The 16,424-nt window shown below is 42.6% G+C and overlaps 3 protein-coding genes across 8 annotated transcripts in view; 1 reads left to right on the plus strand and 2 right to left on the minus strand.

The window, feature by feature from the left end:
• Positions 1-68: 68 nt before the first annotated feature.
• On the minus strand, positions 69-4,145 carry LOC133488022 (NPC intracellular cholesterol transporter 2-like). Of its 3 annotated transcripts, none has more exons than XM_061795413.1 (5): positions 4,102-4,145; positions 2,698-2,801; positions 2,156-2,263; positions 1,898-2,070; positions 69-522 (listed from the first exon to the last, which is right to left on the minus strand). In XM_061795413.1, exons 1-5 carry the CDS (start codon positions 4,128-4,130, stop codon positions 439-441), a joined length of 498 nt encoding a protein of 165 aa, XP_061651397.1. In that variant the 5' UTR covers positions 4,131-4,145; the 3' UTR covers positions 69-438. The 3 variants fall into 3 exon arrangements, with proteins under 3 accessions (XP_061651397.1, XP_061651398.1, XP_061651399.1); XM_061795414.1 differs by lacking the exon at positions 4,102-4,145 and adding an exon at positions 3,006-3,146; XM_061795415.1 differs by lacking the exon at positions 4,102-4,145 and adding an exon at positions 2,992-3,112.
• Positions 3,391-6,306, plus strand: isca2 (iron-sulfur cluster assembly 2). Of its 2 annotated transcripts, none has more exons than XM_061795411.1 (4): positions 3,391-3,538; positions 3,724-3,874; positions 5,577-5,692; positions 5,765-6,306. In XM_061795411.1, exons 1-4 carry the CDS (start codon positions 3,474-3,476, stop codon positions 5,937-5,939), a joined length of 507 nt encoding a protein of 168 aa, XP_061651395.1. In that variant the 5' UTR covers positions 3,391-3,473; the 3' UTR covers positions 5,940-6,306. The 2 variants fall into 2 exon arrangements, with proteins under 2 accessions (XP_061651395.1, XP_061651396.1); XM_061795412.1 differs by having other exon boundaries at positions 3,448-3,538; positions 3,654-3,874.
• Positions 6,307-8,118: 1,812 nt separating this feature from the next.
• eml5 (EMAP like 5) overlaps positions 8,119-16,424 on the minus strand; it is a 47,183-nt gene continuing 38,877 nt past the window's right edge. For 2 of the 3 annotated variants that reach the window (XM_061795401.1, XM_061795400.1), the window contains 9 exons: positions 16,164-16,321; positions 15,940-16,054; positions 15,663-15,851; positions 15,108-15,280; positions 14,147-14,309; positions 13,963-14,066; positions 13,366-13,519; positions 12,577-12,677; positions 8,119-11,300 (listed from right to left, as the gene is read on the minus strand). In XM_061795401.1, the coding sequence (XP_061651385.1) occupies positions 11,264-11,300; positions 12,577-12,677; positions 13,366-13,519; positions 13,963-14,066; positions 14,147-14,309; positions 15,108-15,280; positions 15,663-15,851; positions 15,940-16,054; positions 16,164-16,321 (1,194 nt within the window). In that variant the 3' untranslated portion in view covers positions 8,119-11,263. Of the gene's footprint in view, positions 11,301-12,576; positions 12,678-13,365; positions 13,520-13,962; positions 14,067-14,146; positions 14,310-15,107; positions 15,281-15,662; positions 15,852-15,939; positions 16,055-16,161; positions 16,322-16,424 lie in introns of those variants that run through there. The other variant, XM_061795402.1, reaches the window with a different exon arrangement.

Genomic DNA, 16,424 nt, shown 5'->3' on the forward strand with positions numbered 1-16,424 from the left:
CTCTGACTAAAGTGGACAAAAACGTCATTAAACATGATATAGGGTTTTCCTGCATTTTTTCGGTCAAATTCACAACACTGAGATAGTTCTTTATTTATTACATTTACAGTTTACATGTTCTATAAAGCACAAAGACTAAGAAATTACAAAAGTTTGTACAGCCAGAAATGTTTGCTGTGTAAATTCAGACTACATAGCAGCCATTAGGACATGTAGCGCCTGAATTAAGACATGGAAAAAAAACAAACGTTTACTGCCTTTTGTCTGCAACGTGTTGTTAAACATTGGTGCGGTGCAATCAAATGTAGCAAAGAAAGGAATTTTAAAATCAATTTGCAGAGTGAGTAAAACAAGGACCTGTATGTAGAATCATTCACATTTAGTTTTTACTGGTCAAGATTCCCTTTTAAAGAAAGAAACTTGTGCAGATCACCTGCTTCAAACAATCTGTACAGGGAACCTAATGCAGAACAGATCTTGATTGCCGTCATCTCTCAGTTCCCACTCTACGACCAGCTTCATCTGGAAATAGAACAAAAGCTAAGTGAAACGGGTACACTTTGTAGAGCAACGGTTCAAGTGAAAGGAAGTGAAAGAGCCACGGGATACCTGGCTTCCACTTTTAAAAACGATATGCAGAAAAATTTTGGTCAACACATGGGATCTTGTTGAGATTCAGACGTGATTGGATTTTCTGCTCTATTATTATACCTACAGGCGGCACAGTTCAGGGTGTACCCCGCCTCCTGCCCGATAACAGCTGGGATAGGCCCCAGCACGCCCGAGACCTTAGTGAGGAGAAGCGGCTCAGAAAATGGATGGATGGATTATACCTACATAAATTTGGTAATTTTTATAAGAATACTGAATTAAAGCAAAGTTATTATTAAAACTGATATTACTAGAACCTATTGTAAAAAAAAAAAAATAATAATACTTAAAAACTTAATTTAAAATATGTGGCTATTATGAGTTTATTAGCCTCTTAATTTGTCATTTTAGTATTACTGCCACCTACAGGTTTGGAGTTGAATATTAGTCACAACTTCAGATTAAAATCAGCTAAAGCTTGATAATCACATGTCTCTGAAAAATCCTCCTGAGCCGTTATCTCGTGGTGTGTTCAGAGTGATTTTTCAACCCCGAACTCTTACGCATGTATGTGGTCAACATAGAGTTCTGTCGAGCCACGGACTCCTTGATTGTGATGTGAAATGGGAGGATAGCCAATTAGGAAGCCAACCTTGCGCTTGCTCGCCCGATTCTTTCATTGAATAGCCTGTGGGAAGGGACTCAATATGAAGTTTCCAAAGTATATTCACTAACCCAATACCTCCAATTTGACATTTACAATTTATATTGACTGAATCAGCATTCAACCTGGATCTTTCAGCACTGGTATTTTGATTTAAAAAAAAAAAAACAGCTCCAAATTACAGAGTACAAAGTCTTTATACCAGTCACTGTGCCCTTCTGCATGAAAGGGGGTGAAGCTTGCCCACGAGAGATGATAGCAGCTATAACTATCACAGACTGGTTCTAATCGCTCTCACTGCTTGCGCGTCAGGGACACAAAACAGTCAACGAAACTTATTTTGACTGTGTGTATGTCTTCTGAATCAAAGAATAATTCAACCAATTTAATGTTGATTACTGCTGACTACAGGACTTGAGTGGAAAGCATGAACCATGAACTTTTTTTGGGTCATTCGTGGTCAGAATAACGCAAAAACCGATTTGACCAAAACTGTGAAGGACAGGCTAACAAATGAACATTGAAAGATGTGATGTTTTAAAAATTGTCTTTACTTTCTCAGTGGACATCAGGGTGGGTATCTGTGAAAGCAAACATCACTACAGAAAATAATCTCAGACTGCTGCGAAATGGAAGTCTTACCGCAGGATACGTCATCTTGACGGGCAGCTCATTCACATAGTGATAGCCCTGCCGCTTCTGGATGGGACACTGGATTCCAGACTTGCAGCCGTCATCGACGGGAATCGGGAAGGGGACAGGAACTCCGACGATGATCCCGTGAACCACGGCTCTGCTCGTCCGGCTCTGCACAACTGTGGAAAACAAACAAAAATGAGAGCAAAGTGGTTGGAGATAGCACTTAAGAGTAGATTTTCAAAATCAATAAGGAGCACTCACTGCTGCTGAAAGTCACATTGACACTGTAGGACTGTCCTTTGTGCAGCTGGCAAGGCTGAGAGGCACACGGAGTAATGTCCACAATGGTCACCTTGCCTGAAGGTGAGCCTGAAGATAAGAGATAATGATGGCCTTAAAAAATAAAATAAAAAACTCAACCCTTGTCACATCACTTGGGGTGCTGGGTGGGGGAATAAGTAATAAATAAAATCTACAAGTTGAATCATTTTAATAAAAGTTGAACAAAATTTACCCATGTTAAAGTTTAAAACGAGCATTTTTTATTTATTTTTTTTAAGAATAGCCTTTTTCTTTTCTTCTTACAATATAGTTTTAAAATTATATTTTTTTTTTTTTTTTTTTTACGAGGTACATTAAATATATTGACCCGGCAGTGACGCATACGGTACACTTTTCCCCCAAAAACACTATACAGCAAGTTTGTTTCCATATTTATGGGATTTCCCTATAATTACAGAAACACTTATTTTAAAATATCATACATGAGCTTTCAAATGAAGCCTAACAAAGTTTTGACTTACCACAGTCGAAGTACTTGACTGGATCCGCAGAGCTGAGCCCCATTAAGCAGAGCAACACGACGCCACCTCTCAAATCCATCTTCTTTTCTGTCCCCACAGACAACCTAGAAAACAAACATTTCAAGGAAGTTTTAGCACAATGTGTTCAATCTGTGACCTGATTGATTCCTCGTCAACCAAGCACGCAAGCACCGACACTGCATACTTTCTGGCAACTCAGCATCTAAAGTTAAATATGTATATTTAAAAAACAAAAACAAATACAAAATAAAAAATAAAAAAATAATCACAAACCGAATAACCAGTACCCTGTTTTTAAATGTCCCCACTGGCTTTGGAGTGATGAATCGTAACAAACAACCGCCCAGCACCACAGCACGTTTTATTTCCTCAAATCACGAGACTAAAATAACGCCCAATTCAACCAATCAGTATGTCCGCACCTTTGTCTGACAGGAAACGCCTTTAGTAGAATGCAATACAACAGAAAGAAGCAATACAAAAACATATTTAAATACATTATTAATTTAAATAATTAAAAAAAGGATATAAAGGTTGATAATTATTGCAAAAGGGAACATGACATGAGACCTGACTTTGCCTGACAGTTCAAAAGGAGGTATTCCATGATGGATGGCGTCCTTCATGATTGGCAGGTACACCAACAAATCATTTGAAAGCATTGAACTCATCTGAGCATATGCCGTGAAGCGCATTGGCCAATAGCGTCTTTCCGCCTGCTGGAGGCGGGACTTCCTTTGTATTTGTTATGAAAGATGTCACTAGTGGGAGGACTAGCGACGATATCGGCGTCAATGTCGAACGTTTTAAGGCTTTCCAGGTAAAACTGAGCTTTTGCCCTACGTCGATTATATCAAAAACTGTATTTATAATGCGAGCTGTCACATTTTGGCTTTTGAACGTCCGGCTGACGTTCGCTCTCTCGCCGGCGCCAGATCTCAGCGTGTTACGCCATTGCCATTTGACATCATATTCAACCTGACGGCTAAAGGTGATGTTTTGCAGAGCTTCTGCGCTCCTCGGTAACATCGCGGTGAGACAACGCAGTCCCCCGCGCATTTCCACTGGGAGTCTTCGACCGTTCAGCAGCGCCTCAAGCCAGCAGAAGCCAGACGAAGGTGAAGACAATGTCCACCTCACTGAGTCGTGTGTCAAGGTGAGCAACTGCTGAGACGGCATTCGTACAGTGATTCTCGTCTAGTTCGATCCAATACAAGAGCCAGACTCATCGATTGATTGACACGCACAGGGTTATCGTGGAAACAATTTTTTTTTTTTTTTACAAAGCTGTATATGGTAATGAGCCAGTCGTCATTCCGCCTCATATGCAGTGGAACCTCGATAAAATGTACCCCGATATTACGGATATCGGATAAAACGTACCGTCGAGACTGAACAATGTGTCCAAACATTGTTTCCGTTGCCGTCGACAAAGTGTGTCAGTTCCAGAATTGGCTGCTGTTGTTTACTGGCGCTGTGGCGCTGTGCAAGCAGATCATGGGTCACAGATATACAATATGACTACATCCAATTCCAACTACGTGGCAGCCATGTTGAATGTTGGGCATTGATGTGGCACCCATGTCATGATGGTTCTATCTATTGTCTACGGTGCATAGCGCCCTGGCGGCGAGAGCGGCATGGCTCTGAGGAATACAAAACGCAAGTATTTGGAATCTGGAAAATGCTATTTTTGGTACAGTAACACTTTTTTTTTTTTTTTGTCAAGCCGTTCGCCGTTGGCAACGGATTTGGAACTAGGAAGCACACGACTTACTCGCGGCTCATGAAAACGACTCGCCTATAATAATTACTGTACGTCAACAATGTCAACATGACACCAGCATGGCAAGTTTAGATAAAATGTTCCAACTACAAGGGGATCACACTCCTCAGCCTCCCTGCTAAGGTCTATTCAGGGTCGTCGGGATGTCGAATCTCAGATTCCGGAGGAGCAGTGTGGATTTCATCCTGGCCGAGGAACAGTGGACCAGCTCTTCACCCTCGGCAGGGTCCTCGAGGGTGCATGGGAGTTCGCCCATCCAGTCTATATGCGTTTTGTGTACTTGGTGAAGGCGTTCGACCGTGCCTCTCGGGGAGTCCTGTGGGGGGTGCTTCGGGAGCATGGGGTACTGAACCCCCTGTTACGGGCTGTTCGACTGGTGTCGGAGTTTGGTCCGCATTGCCGGCAGTAAGTCGGAACCGTTTCCGGTGAGGGTTGGACTCCGCCAAGGCTGCCCTTTTGTCACCAATTCTGTTCATAACTTTTATGGACAGAATTTCTCGGTGCAGTCGAGGTGTAGAAGGGTCCAGTTTGGTGGCCTCAGTATTGCATCTTTGCTTTTTGCAGATGATGTGGTTCTGTTGGGTTCATCAGGCTGTGATCTCCAACTCTCACTGAAGGGCATCTGTCCATAAATCATATGCCAAAAGTTGTGGGCGGCATGGCTTAGAGGGTAAGTGTATGTCCTGCAATCGGAGGTCCCCTGGTTCATACCCCCCGCCTGTACGGATGTATTTGTTTTGTTCCTGGGCAAGACACTTAACCCACATTGCCTACGAATGAATGTGTTTGGATGTTTGGTGGCGGTCGGAAGGGCCGTAGGTGCAGAATGGCAGCCACGTTTCCGTCAGACTGCCCCAGGGTGTGACTGAAGAATGAATAAAAATGTATGAAATTGTAAAGCGTCTTTGAGTGCTGGGAAAAGCGCTATATGTGTAATGCAGTTTTATAATTATTATTATTCTACTCATTATGATCCCTAAAAGACGGACTTTGTTGTTCAGTTTCATACCCCATAAAAAAGTAAATTTTCCATGATATGCCCCCTTTAAATATCATGCCCATTTTGATTCAGAGACTTTGTGAAATCATGGAGAAAGGACAGTACCTGAGAATACATGTGGAAGGGGGAGGCTGCTCCGGCTTCCAGTACAAGTTTTCAGTAGATGCCAACAGGAGCGAAGACGACAGGTACAGCATGTCCTTGGTTTTCACGTCATCGAATTCTCTTGAAATACACTGTTCACATCTGTGTGCTTTCAGAGTGTTCGAGCGGAACGGAGTGGGCGTCGTCGTGGACCAGGATAGTCTGGAGTTTGTGAAAGGAGCCACGGTGGATTTCAGCCAAGAACTCATCCGCGCCACCTTCCAGGTGCTCAAGAACCCCCAAGCGGATCACGGCTGCTCCTGTGGCAGCTCCTTTTCTATCAAACTTTAAATGACATGATACTTGTGGTCTGCATCACCTGCACAATGCTCCCCACTTCAGATAGACAATGTACATTACACACGTTGATCAAAATGAAGAGCACTATTTTTTTCTTCTTTTTTTTTTTTTTTTTTTGCATAGTGTCACTTAGACTACGCTTGAATTTCACTAGTTAATGGCAAAATTCACTATAATCAACCGTAGCTTGTCGCAGCTTTACAAAGAGTTTTCGGTTCATGCATGTATATATAAAGGATGTATGTTTGAAAATGTGAATTTCATGCCGCAATGGCAATAATAATCTTTTAAGCCTTTTAATAGACCTTTTAAGAATTCAGTCAATTGTGGATTATTAAAGCAAATGAGGCAACAAGCAGATGTGCTGTGATTCAGTCTCAAACTAGTTCGTGGGCTAATGCAACAATAGAACAACATGACAGCAGCAATGGTACGTTGAGCTATATACACGCCATCGGAACGCCTCCAAAAAGTGTTTTGATAAATAGAATACAAATGGGAGTTTGGAACATTCATAAATTGTCCCATTGTTTAAAAAAATAAAAAATTCATTCAGGAAATGTACAGTGGGTACGGAAAGTATTCAGACCCCTTAAAATGTCACTCTTTGTTATATTGCAGCCATTTGCTAAAACCATTTAAGTTCATTTTTTCCTCAATGTAGACAGAACACCCCATATTGGCAGAAAAAAACAGAATTGTTGAATGTTTTGCAGATTAATTAAAAAAGAAAAACTGAAATATCACACAGCCACAAGTATTCAGACCCTTTGCTGTGACACTCATGTATTTAACTCGGGTGCTGTCCCTTTCTTTTGATCATCCTTTTAATTGTTCTACACCTTCATTGGATGTGTTTGAATATACTGATTGGGCTTGATTATGAAAGCTACACACCTGTCTGTATAAGACCTTACAGCTCACAGTGCATGTCAGAGCAAATGAAAATCATGAGGTCAAAGGAACTGCCTGAAGAGCTCAGAGACACAATTGTGCCAAGGCACAGATCTGGCCGAGCTTACAAAAAAATGTCTGCTGCATTTAAGGTTCCTAAGAGCACAGTGGCCTTAATAATAATCCTTAAATGGAAGACGTTTGGGACAACCAGAACCCTTCCTCGAGCTAGCCGTCCAGTCAAACTGAGCGCTCAGGGGAGATGAACCTTGGTGAGAGAGGTCAAGAAGAACCAAAAGGTCACTGTGGCTGAGCTCCAAAGATGCAGTCGGGAGATGGGAGAAAGTTCTAGAAAGTCAACCATCACTACAACCCTCCACCAGTCGGGGCTTTATGGCAGAGTGGCCCGACGGAAGCCTCTCCTCAGTCGAAGACACATGAGAGCCCATGAGAAACAAAATGCTCTGGTCTGATGGGACCAAGATAGAACTTTTTGGCCTTAATTCTAAACGATGTGTGGAGAAACCCAGGCACCACTTATCACCTGTCCAATACAGTCCCAACAGTGAAGCATGATGGTGGCAGCATCATGCTGCGGGGTGTTTTTCAGCTGCAGGGACAGGACGACTGGTTGCAATCGAAGGAAAGATGAATGCGGCCAAGTACAGGAATATCCTGGACGAAAGCCTCCAGAGTGCTCAGGACCTCAGACTGGGCCGAAGGTTCACCTTCCAACAAGACAATGACCCGAAGCACACAGCTAAAATAACGAAGGAGTGGCTTCAGAACAACTCCGTGACTGTTCTTGAATGGCCCAGCTAGAGCCCTGATTTAAACCCAATTGAACATCTCTGGAGACCTGAAAATGGCTGTCCACCAACGTTAACCATCCAACCTGACAGAACTGGAGAGGATCTGCAAGGAGGCATGGCAGACGATCCCCAAATCCAGGTGTGCAAAAACTTGTTGCATCATTCCCAAAAAGACTCATGGCGGTATTAGCTCAAAAGGGTGCTTCAACTAAATACTGAGCAAAGGGTCTGAATACTTATCGCTGTGTGATATTTCACTTTTTCGTTAATAAATCTGCAAAGATTTCAACAATTCCATTTTTTTTCTGTCAATATGGGATGCTGTGTGTACATTAATGAGGGGGAAATTTTTACTTAACTGATTTTAGCAAACAGCTGCAATATAACAAACTGAAAAATTTAAGGGGGTCTGAATACTTTCCATACCCACTGTAAATCATGTACAAAAATTAGGGAGACAAAAGAGCAGTCAGGAAATATTTTTAATAATTGAGCACCAATAATTTGATCACATTTGGTTAAATAAAGTGTTCTATTTGCACACATAACATCATACACTCAGAAGTTAGAACCTCTGTTCTTCTTTTTTTTATTATTAAAGCAGACTTAAGAAACATCTCACGAAAATATACAAAAAGAATATCTACAAATGATATTTACACTGGTGTAAATCAAAATATGTAGTATTTCATATACTATATAGATATATAGCCTGAAAAGAAGCAAAATATTTTGCACTTTTGTTTCAGATAACATTCCATTTAAGTAATATGTCCAATTACACAAAATGCAAATTTACACCCTTCATATTGATGGAAATGTAACAATAATACATTGTAGCAGCACACTGTAAAGTGACTGAAATAGTTCAGCGTGCATTGGAACATCAAGTTACAGTTACAAGTTACTATTTTCTTTTCTTTGGGGGGGGGGGGGGGGGGGGGGGGGGGGGGGGTCGATGGATCGTGTTCCATGCACACCCATAAACAAACACGAACACATCTGCACTCATCAACAAGTCATGCGTGAGCTTGACCATTCAACAACAACCACCAGTACGACAAGCACAGAAATGAACCATCAATGTGACACAGTGACTGGGTCGGGTGTACAGTGCATAGTCTGCTTTGGCATGCTGACATCCAGAACAATAACAGTGGATGTTACATTCAGGAGGAAGGCCACACAATTTGGAATTACCAGTTTAAAAAAAAAAAAAAAAAAAAAAACACATACCAATGACCATTTGATCCAAAATGGAAACTCATAACACTCACATTAAGGCTAATTGAGTTTGCTACAAGTATGTTTTGGGGTTTTTTTTTTTTGTTAGTTTTTTTTAATGGCATTGTCAGTAAACAATAGGTCTTAGATTGTGGGACAGAAATACTCATCCCGCAAAAGTAATGCATCCCTTAAATTAACGGTCCCCAACCTTTTTTTGCGCCATGGACAAGTTTCGCGTTCAACAGTATTTTGACAGACTGACATTGAAACAAATACAAAGTATAAAACCTACCATTACGCTGAAACTAGTTGTAATTTGTGGGAGGCTTGCGCTTGTTTCTCTTAAAGAGCCGGTCCCATCTTGGGGTAATGGGCGCCAATTTCATTGAAGTTTGTTACTTATGCTCAGTCTCCTCTGTAGTTTTGTTTTGGTTGCCGTCATTGCAGAAAATCCCACTTCGCTAAGATAGGATGTTGGAAATGGAATCTTATGTGGCAATTTTGAGGGCTTCATTGCCTAATTTAGATGTTAGGCAGAATGGGGTTGGTGCGTGAGAATTACCTGGAGCGATAAACCTGTATTTTAAGTTGGACTGCTTGTATTGTCTCTTTCAGTGAATACAAAAAGTTTATACAACCCTGTTCAAATGCCAGGTTTTTGTGATATACAAAAATGAGACCAAGATAAATCATTTTAAGGTCCCATATTTTGGCTATTTAGACATCCATAGAGTGACTCTCTGACATGGCCCCAGTGCAAAAGTGTTTCCAAAAACACATTGGTTTTGTTCTACTTGTGTCCAGAAAAGGCCCCTCTCACAGCTACTTCTGTGTGACTCAGTTTTATATCCGCTTTGCCCATAGTTGGCTAAGGCCGCCCCCCTTTCCTTTGATTGGTCGCCTCCATGTAGAACACCCACTTGTGAGCGCACGAGTGCTTATTATGTTGACAGGGCTGGCTCAGGAGCAGAAAGGAAAGGCGAAGATCTTCGCTAGTGACGTAGATAAGCCCGAGAAATTTGAATGACCTGATTTCAGGCCTCTCGGAAGAAAAACGTCTCGAACTCAGGAATGCGAGGACGATTTGAATGAATTTTTCACGTTTACTGAGGCACCATAGAGCCAATATTACAGCCCCAAAAAAGTCGGTTTGCTCAAATATGGCACTTTTAAACACCTTTTCCACTAGTAATGTGACTAAACTGTACAACTCGGGGAGCAGGAACTCTTTTAGAGAGGGGACGTAAAAATAAAGAACTGAGATAATGTGGTTGCTTGCACAAGTGTGCAAACCCTCTTTTAAATGTTCAGAATTAACCAATCACATTCAAACTTATGTTCAATGGGAGTCAGCATCACACATCTTGCATCATTTAAAGTGCCCGTGATTAATCCCAAACAAAGTTCAGCTCTTCTCGTAGGATTTTCATGAACTCGATACAAACTACATTTTTATTGGTATTTGCTTTCCAGCAGAAGCCTGCAGGTTTTGTGCCAACACTGACTGCTATTTCAAACTGTTGATAATTCCTTCCTTGACGCTGGCCACAGATGAAAACAGCCCCAAAGTGTGATGGTGCCACCACTATGCTCCACTTTAGTGATATTATGGCATATTATATAACTTCTGGTGATGAGCAGAGTTGTTTGCCTCAAACATACCTTTTGGAATTATGGCCCAAAAGTTCAAAGTTCAAGTTGCTTCCATCGGACTATAACACATTCGATTTTAAGTGCTCCCCCCCCCCCCCCTTTCTTTGTAAGATAAGGCCTCCCTAACCCATAGCCCAGAAATATGAAGATGGGAGATTGTTGTCACATTTACTAAACAGCAAGCTTCTTCAATGTTTATGTCAGCCTCGCTGTCCACATTTTTGTTGGGTTTTTTTTTCATACATTTTGGAGGGATGTCCAGTTCCTGGTATTGCCACTGTTGTGTGCATTTGAAAAGGTGTGTGTAGACTTTTTATAGCCAATGTAAATGCCGCTGTCTGGAAACTGTAGGCTCTTCTTCTGACTCACCATTTGACCCGTTCTGAAGCCCTCAGAAGATTATATATATTTTTTTTTTAAATCATTTGCAAGATTGTTGCCTTATTTTTTTGCCCCACGGACCTGTACCAGTCCGCTGCCCGGTAGTTGTGGTAGGTGGTATGCACATATAAAATGAACTTTGTTTTTTTTCCCCCCTGGTCTGAATACACACCACTTTTGTTCACAACTCATACCATGATGTGCATGTACCAAATTTTGAGGCAGTAAGTTAGCGCCACACTTTTTCCTCGCAGACGTCCTGCCAGGCCGCCTCCTGCTCCTTTAATGAATCCTTCACGCGTCATTGGACAGTCACGCCAGGAGGCGACAGGTGGGGTGGTCCAACCTTCAGTGGGGGGTGTGGACACACCTCCACACAAAGAGGCTACAAAAGCAGACATGAGAGAATGTTGACATTTCATTGTTAAAGGGGGCCTTATGGAAATTTGACTTTTGATATTGCTTGTATACAAACAGTTGGGTTATTATAACCAACCCCCACAATAAGTGAAGGAGCCTTGATCGATAGATACATAGATAGAGAGACATACCAACAACAACAAAAACAAGAGGAGCAACCGATAAGTAAAAAGAGAAAAAAAACAACACTCAAAAAGCAGTAGCCATATAACTGGTGCAAAAAAGGAAAGGTATTGTTGTGCCAGTGAATGAATAATGACATATTGACATAAATTATCGCTTATCCTCACTCGGGTCGCGGGGGTGCTGGAGCCTATCCCAGGTGACTGCGAGCAGGAGGCGGGGTACACCCTGAACTGGTCGCCAACCAATCCCACGCCACATATATCAACCGTGGCGCCTGACATAAATACATCCATCCATTTTCTGAGCCGCTTTTCCTCATTAGGGTCGCGGGCGTGCTGGAGCCTATCCCAGCTATCATCGGGCAGGAGGCGGCTGGTTGGCAGCCAATCGCAGGGCACATAGAAACAAACAACCATTTGCACTCACATTCACACCTACGGGCAATCTAGAGTTGTCAATCAACCTACCATGCATGTTTTTGCGACATAAATACAATTGAAGTGAATTCATATCCGACTGCTTAGCCTCACAGTTCCGAGGACCCGGGTTCAAATCCGGCCGAGCCTGTGTGGAGTTTGCATGTTCTCCCCATGCCGGCGTGGGTTTTCTCTGGGTACTCCGGTTAACTCCCACAAAACTCCCCAAAACATGCATACTAGGGTAATTGACGACTCTAAATTGCCCTCAGGTGTGAATGGTTGTTTGTTTCTAAGTGCCCCGCGGTTGGCTGGCGACCAGTTCAGGGTGTACCAGCTGGGCTAGGCTCCAGCACGCCCGCGACCCTAGTGAGGACAAGTGGTATGGAAAATGAATGAATAATATCTGGATAAATTCAATTTGTGTTCAAATGCATTTCTGTTCATCAGACTCAACACTGGCCCAGCAGTATATCACTTATTTACAGCCCCTTCAAAACTGACCGAGAAGAAATAGGGCGTGTAAAGTGTGACGTACAGTAATTCTTGATCGCGAATTCATTTTGCCAAAAGCATGTCACAGATATATTATTTAGACACCTGGGATCTACTTTGAATTGTGGTAAAAAAATACATATATATATATATATATTTCCCCTTGAAGTGGTTTGAGAATGATGATGTAATTTGAAGTCATACCTTCTGTCATCGCCACCAGCACTCACCACGAAGCGGTCTCCGTTTGTGATGCGAATATTTGTCAAGTGAGCTGAATGGCCCAAAAAGCGCTTATGTTTTGCCTAAAATCAAATTGTAAAAAAGTCACATTACATTACCAAATGATGGCAGTTTGACATACAATATAACATTTAATATACTGTTTGTTACATACTGTATCTATCTGGATATCAATCCCCCGATTATGATAACAGATGATAGAAAAATCACAATACTGATTCAGTCTAACTCAGGGATCAGCCAAATATGGCCGCATACCACCAAATGGTTAAATTACCATTTTATTTTTTAAATAATTGGGTATAACTATATAAACTACAATAAAAACAGTACAATAAACCATTTCATATATACATTTAATTTGTATTTTCAATTTGACCAAACAAACTTATCTACAAATGGCCATCTGTTCATTGTAAAAATCAAATGTGACACTTAGGCAAAACAAAAGTTCAGCCACGCCGGTATAACCGGATAAAATGTCAACTGATTCCATTTTTGGTAATAGGAGGATTCAATACATACATTACAAATAACCATCCTTGCACATTTACAAAATCATTTTAGGATTTCGCAGATTAGCATGAAATAGTATGCATTCTGTTTTAGCCACAAGGGTGTGCTATATTCCAAATGTGGGATTCTGACAAAAGGTGACGGTAAAAGAACTGCAACTGCCTTGATAAATCAAAAACAGTAAACGCATGAGCAAGTCATACTGTAGTAGAAGTAGTATGCAGTGGTACTTACAAACTTGTCCGGACAAGGAAATTCAAAGAGCTTGACCATTCCAAAGTCATCGCCTGTCACCACATTGAGGCCTGAGTGCGACACGCAGGCGCAAGTGACGTCCGCTTTGTCTGTGTTCCGCGACCAGATGCCTACAACCTCATCCCCGAGAACGCTGGACACGGCGATAAAGGAAGAGAGACCACTCAGCAATTCGATGGAGATGGAGTTCCGGAGTTCCGGACAGACAGACCACAATACAGTAATCCCTGACTTTTCACAGGAGATAAGACCGAGCCCTGCCGCAGATAAGGTACAAAAATGAAACTTCCACTAACAATCCAGGCAAAACTTGGCGCCACCTGACATCAAAAGCTTGCCCCTCAGTCGAGACATATCACTTCAACATACTCCCTCGGACCAATTACAGTACTACTTTTCCTATTTACACAGGGTTTCGGGACCATGTTGTGGCATTTTACAGCGTTCCAGAAAGAGCACAAATATCACGAATAGGTGAGTTTTTCTGCTAATATGCGAGTTTTAGGTTCCACAGGAAAAAAGGCGTCAACCACCAATATGCAAGGGATTAGTATCGTTTAGTGCTTCTTATCTCACCTGGTCCAGGTGGCCCAGGTAATCTTGTCAATGTGGGACTGCTCTGTGACCCGCTTGCCCGACGGCACCTCGTACACCAGACGCTTGTAAGCACCCGTGGACACCTGATTCAAAAACCCAAAGCAGGATTAGACGGGAACGGGCCGGGACGGATGCCGCGACCGCATCACTGAGGGCTCTGCACCTGGATGCACAGGCTGTCCGCAGAGAAGTCCATCTGCAAGACGAAGCTGGGGATGTCCCGGCAACAGTTGATGCGGTTTAACTGCGGCCCGAGCGTCAGGTCGTAGAAGTCGACGGCGCTTTCGCAGGAGCCGACGGCCAGGTAGCGTGAATTTGGACTGAACCTACAAGAGAGACGTGGTCCGCCGTGTTCCAAGTAGTGTTTTAGCCACTGAAGCGGGGTACACACATACCGCCGACCAGGCCTACGTTCATTAAAGTCAGTAAAGGCTCGATTCTCAAATGTCTTTCCAAGCTTCTCCTGTGGTTAGGGTGTGTTATGAGTATTTATTTTAAGGCCATATCGTTCAGCACTACCACAAACTGTAAGAGCAGTTAGCACACACACGGTGATTGTTTCCTCATCATATGTGGGTCTTTCACTTTTCAAAAAATCTTTTAGAAATCAGTATGTATAAATCACTTGAAGTGATAACTCAAACAAAGTCCTCCCCCGAGGTCTAAGGCTATGTTCACACTTCACACTGCAGGTCAGTTCCTATTTTTTTTGCCCAATGTGACACACACCAGATTTTTTTTCATGTCAATGTGAGCAGTACAATTCCGATTTGTTCCATATCCGACCCAGGCCTCTTTCATATGTGGATATAAATCGGGCACGTATACGACGGAAATGCAATATGGACGCTCAAGGCGGGCTCATCCGACCTATAAGTCACCAAAAGGCCACAAACGTCGCAACTGTTCGACAAAAGAGGCGCGCAACAAAATCAGAATGGGGCATCATGCCCTGCAGTGTTATTGGAGCCTATGTCACCATGGATACATGACAGTGTGGAAAAAGTAACTGAGAGTTAAAAACACGGTGCTTGCTTAGTGAATAAACTGTATTGAGCTCTCATGCAGACAAAGCTCTCGCCCGACATATCACTTGAAACCATTTTTTTCCCCACCATCCTCACCTAATATCCTGTATGGAAGAGCGCCGGTCCCTTTTCTTGCCCCAGATTTTGAGAGACGCAACCAGCAGGATGATGAACTCGCCGTTCTTCATGCCAATGGCCACCATGTCTCCCTCGGGACTGTAGCTGATTGTACATGCCGGGTGACCCAAGTTCACCTTATTCAGCATCTTCTGTTGACCCATGAGTACAAGTACGGTTACAATAATCATTATGGTCTGTGATTACAGACCTCGACAGAGGCTTAACATTTGTCACCTTATGAAATGACAGTCTGAACAGCTAAATTTCGGATCTTCATAGCTAAAATGAGGTCCACTTTAATCCAGAATTGATCCATTCATTGATACTTGATCCAAGGGGGACAACATGTCATTGATTCTACTTAAGAACATCAAATGAAAACCTTATCCGAACATTTGAAAAATTGAATTTTTCTTGTTTAATTTAAATCTGGACCCATTTCGGATGAAACTAACCAGCCAAAAACAGCATCATAACCTCTGCCAAGGAGGTTACTTTTGGTAAGTGGGCTGAGTGAAGCGAGTGACCGACCTTCTCCGGAATGTCCCAAAGTCGAACTGTCCCATCCTCTGCAGCAGACAGAAAGACGTCTCTGGTCGGATGTGTCCCCAACCCCCAAATTGGCCCGTCCATGTGACCGTTCACCAAAATGTTGCATGCTGCATTCTTCTCACCAACCTCAATAATCTCTGCATTCCTGGTTCCGACCAGGATTTTACCCTGATACGGCGAAGAGCAAAAACAATTTCCGATGGTGAAAAGATTTTCGCTTAACGATGTGATCAAGCGTCGTGTTTTTCGTAGCTACCTTTCCTCTACATACAGAACGCACACAGTCAATGACCTGTCCAGTTTCTAATCGAAAGGCTCGACAGCGTTTCAACTCCTGATCCCAAAGCTTGAGAGCTCCTCCTTCCTTTGACCTGCAGAGGAAAACAGGAAAGGCCTCCATGAAAATCATCCTCAGCATTATCCTAATTCATCGAACCCATGGATCACGCGAAATATGCGGAACAAGGACATGTAACTCACGGCCTTTCCTTGCCTCCAGTGACAATGAGGCCGTCTCTCAGCGTGGTGTACATGGTGAACACGGGACCCGTGTGGGCTTTGGCCACTATCCTTACAAGAATGTGCTCTTTCCACACACATACATCCCCACTTATAGTACCTGTAAATGTCAAGTTATTCTGAAAAGAAAACAAATCTGCACTAATCTAGTGGTCTAAGAGAGCAGAGCAAGCAAGCAATGCACAAATTGTTCAGCAGCCTTTCATCTGAGACAAAGAATGT

This window comes from Phyllopteryx taeniolatus, chromosome 13 (assembly GCF_024500385.1).
Source record: "Phyllopteryx taeniolatus isolate TA_2022b chromosome 13, UOR_Ptae_1.2, whole genome shotgun sequence".
NCBI classification, from domain to species: domain Eukaryota; kingdom Metazoa; phylum Chordata; class Actinopteri; order Syngnathiformes; family Syngnathidae; genus Phyllopteryx; species Phyllopteryx taeniolatus.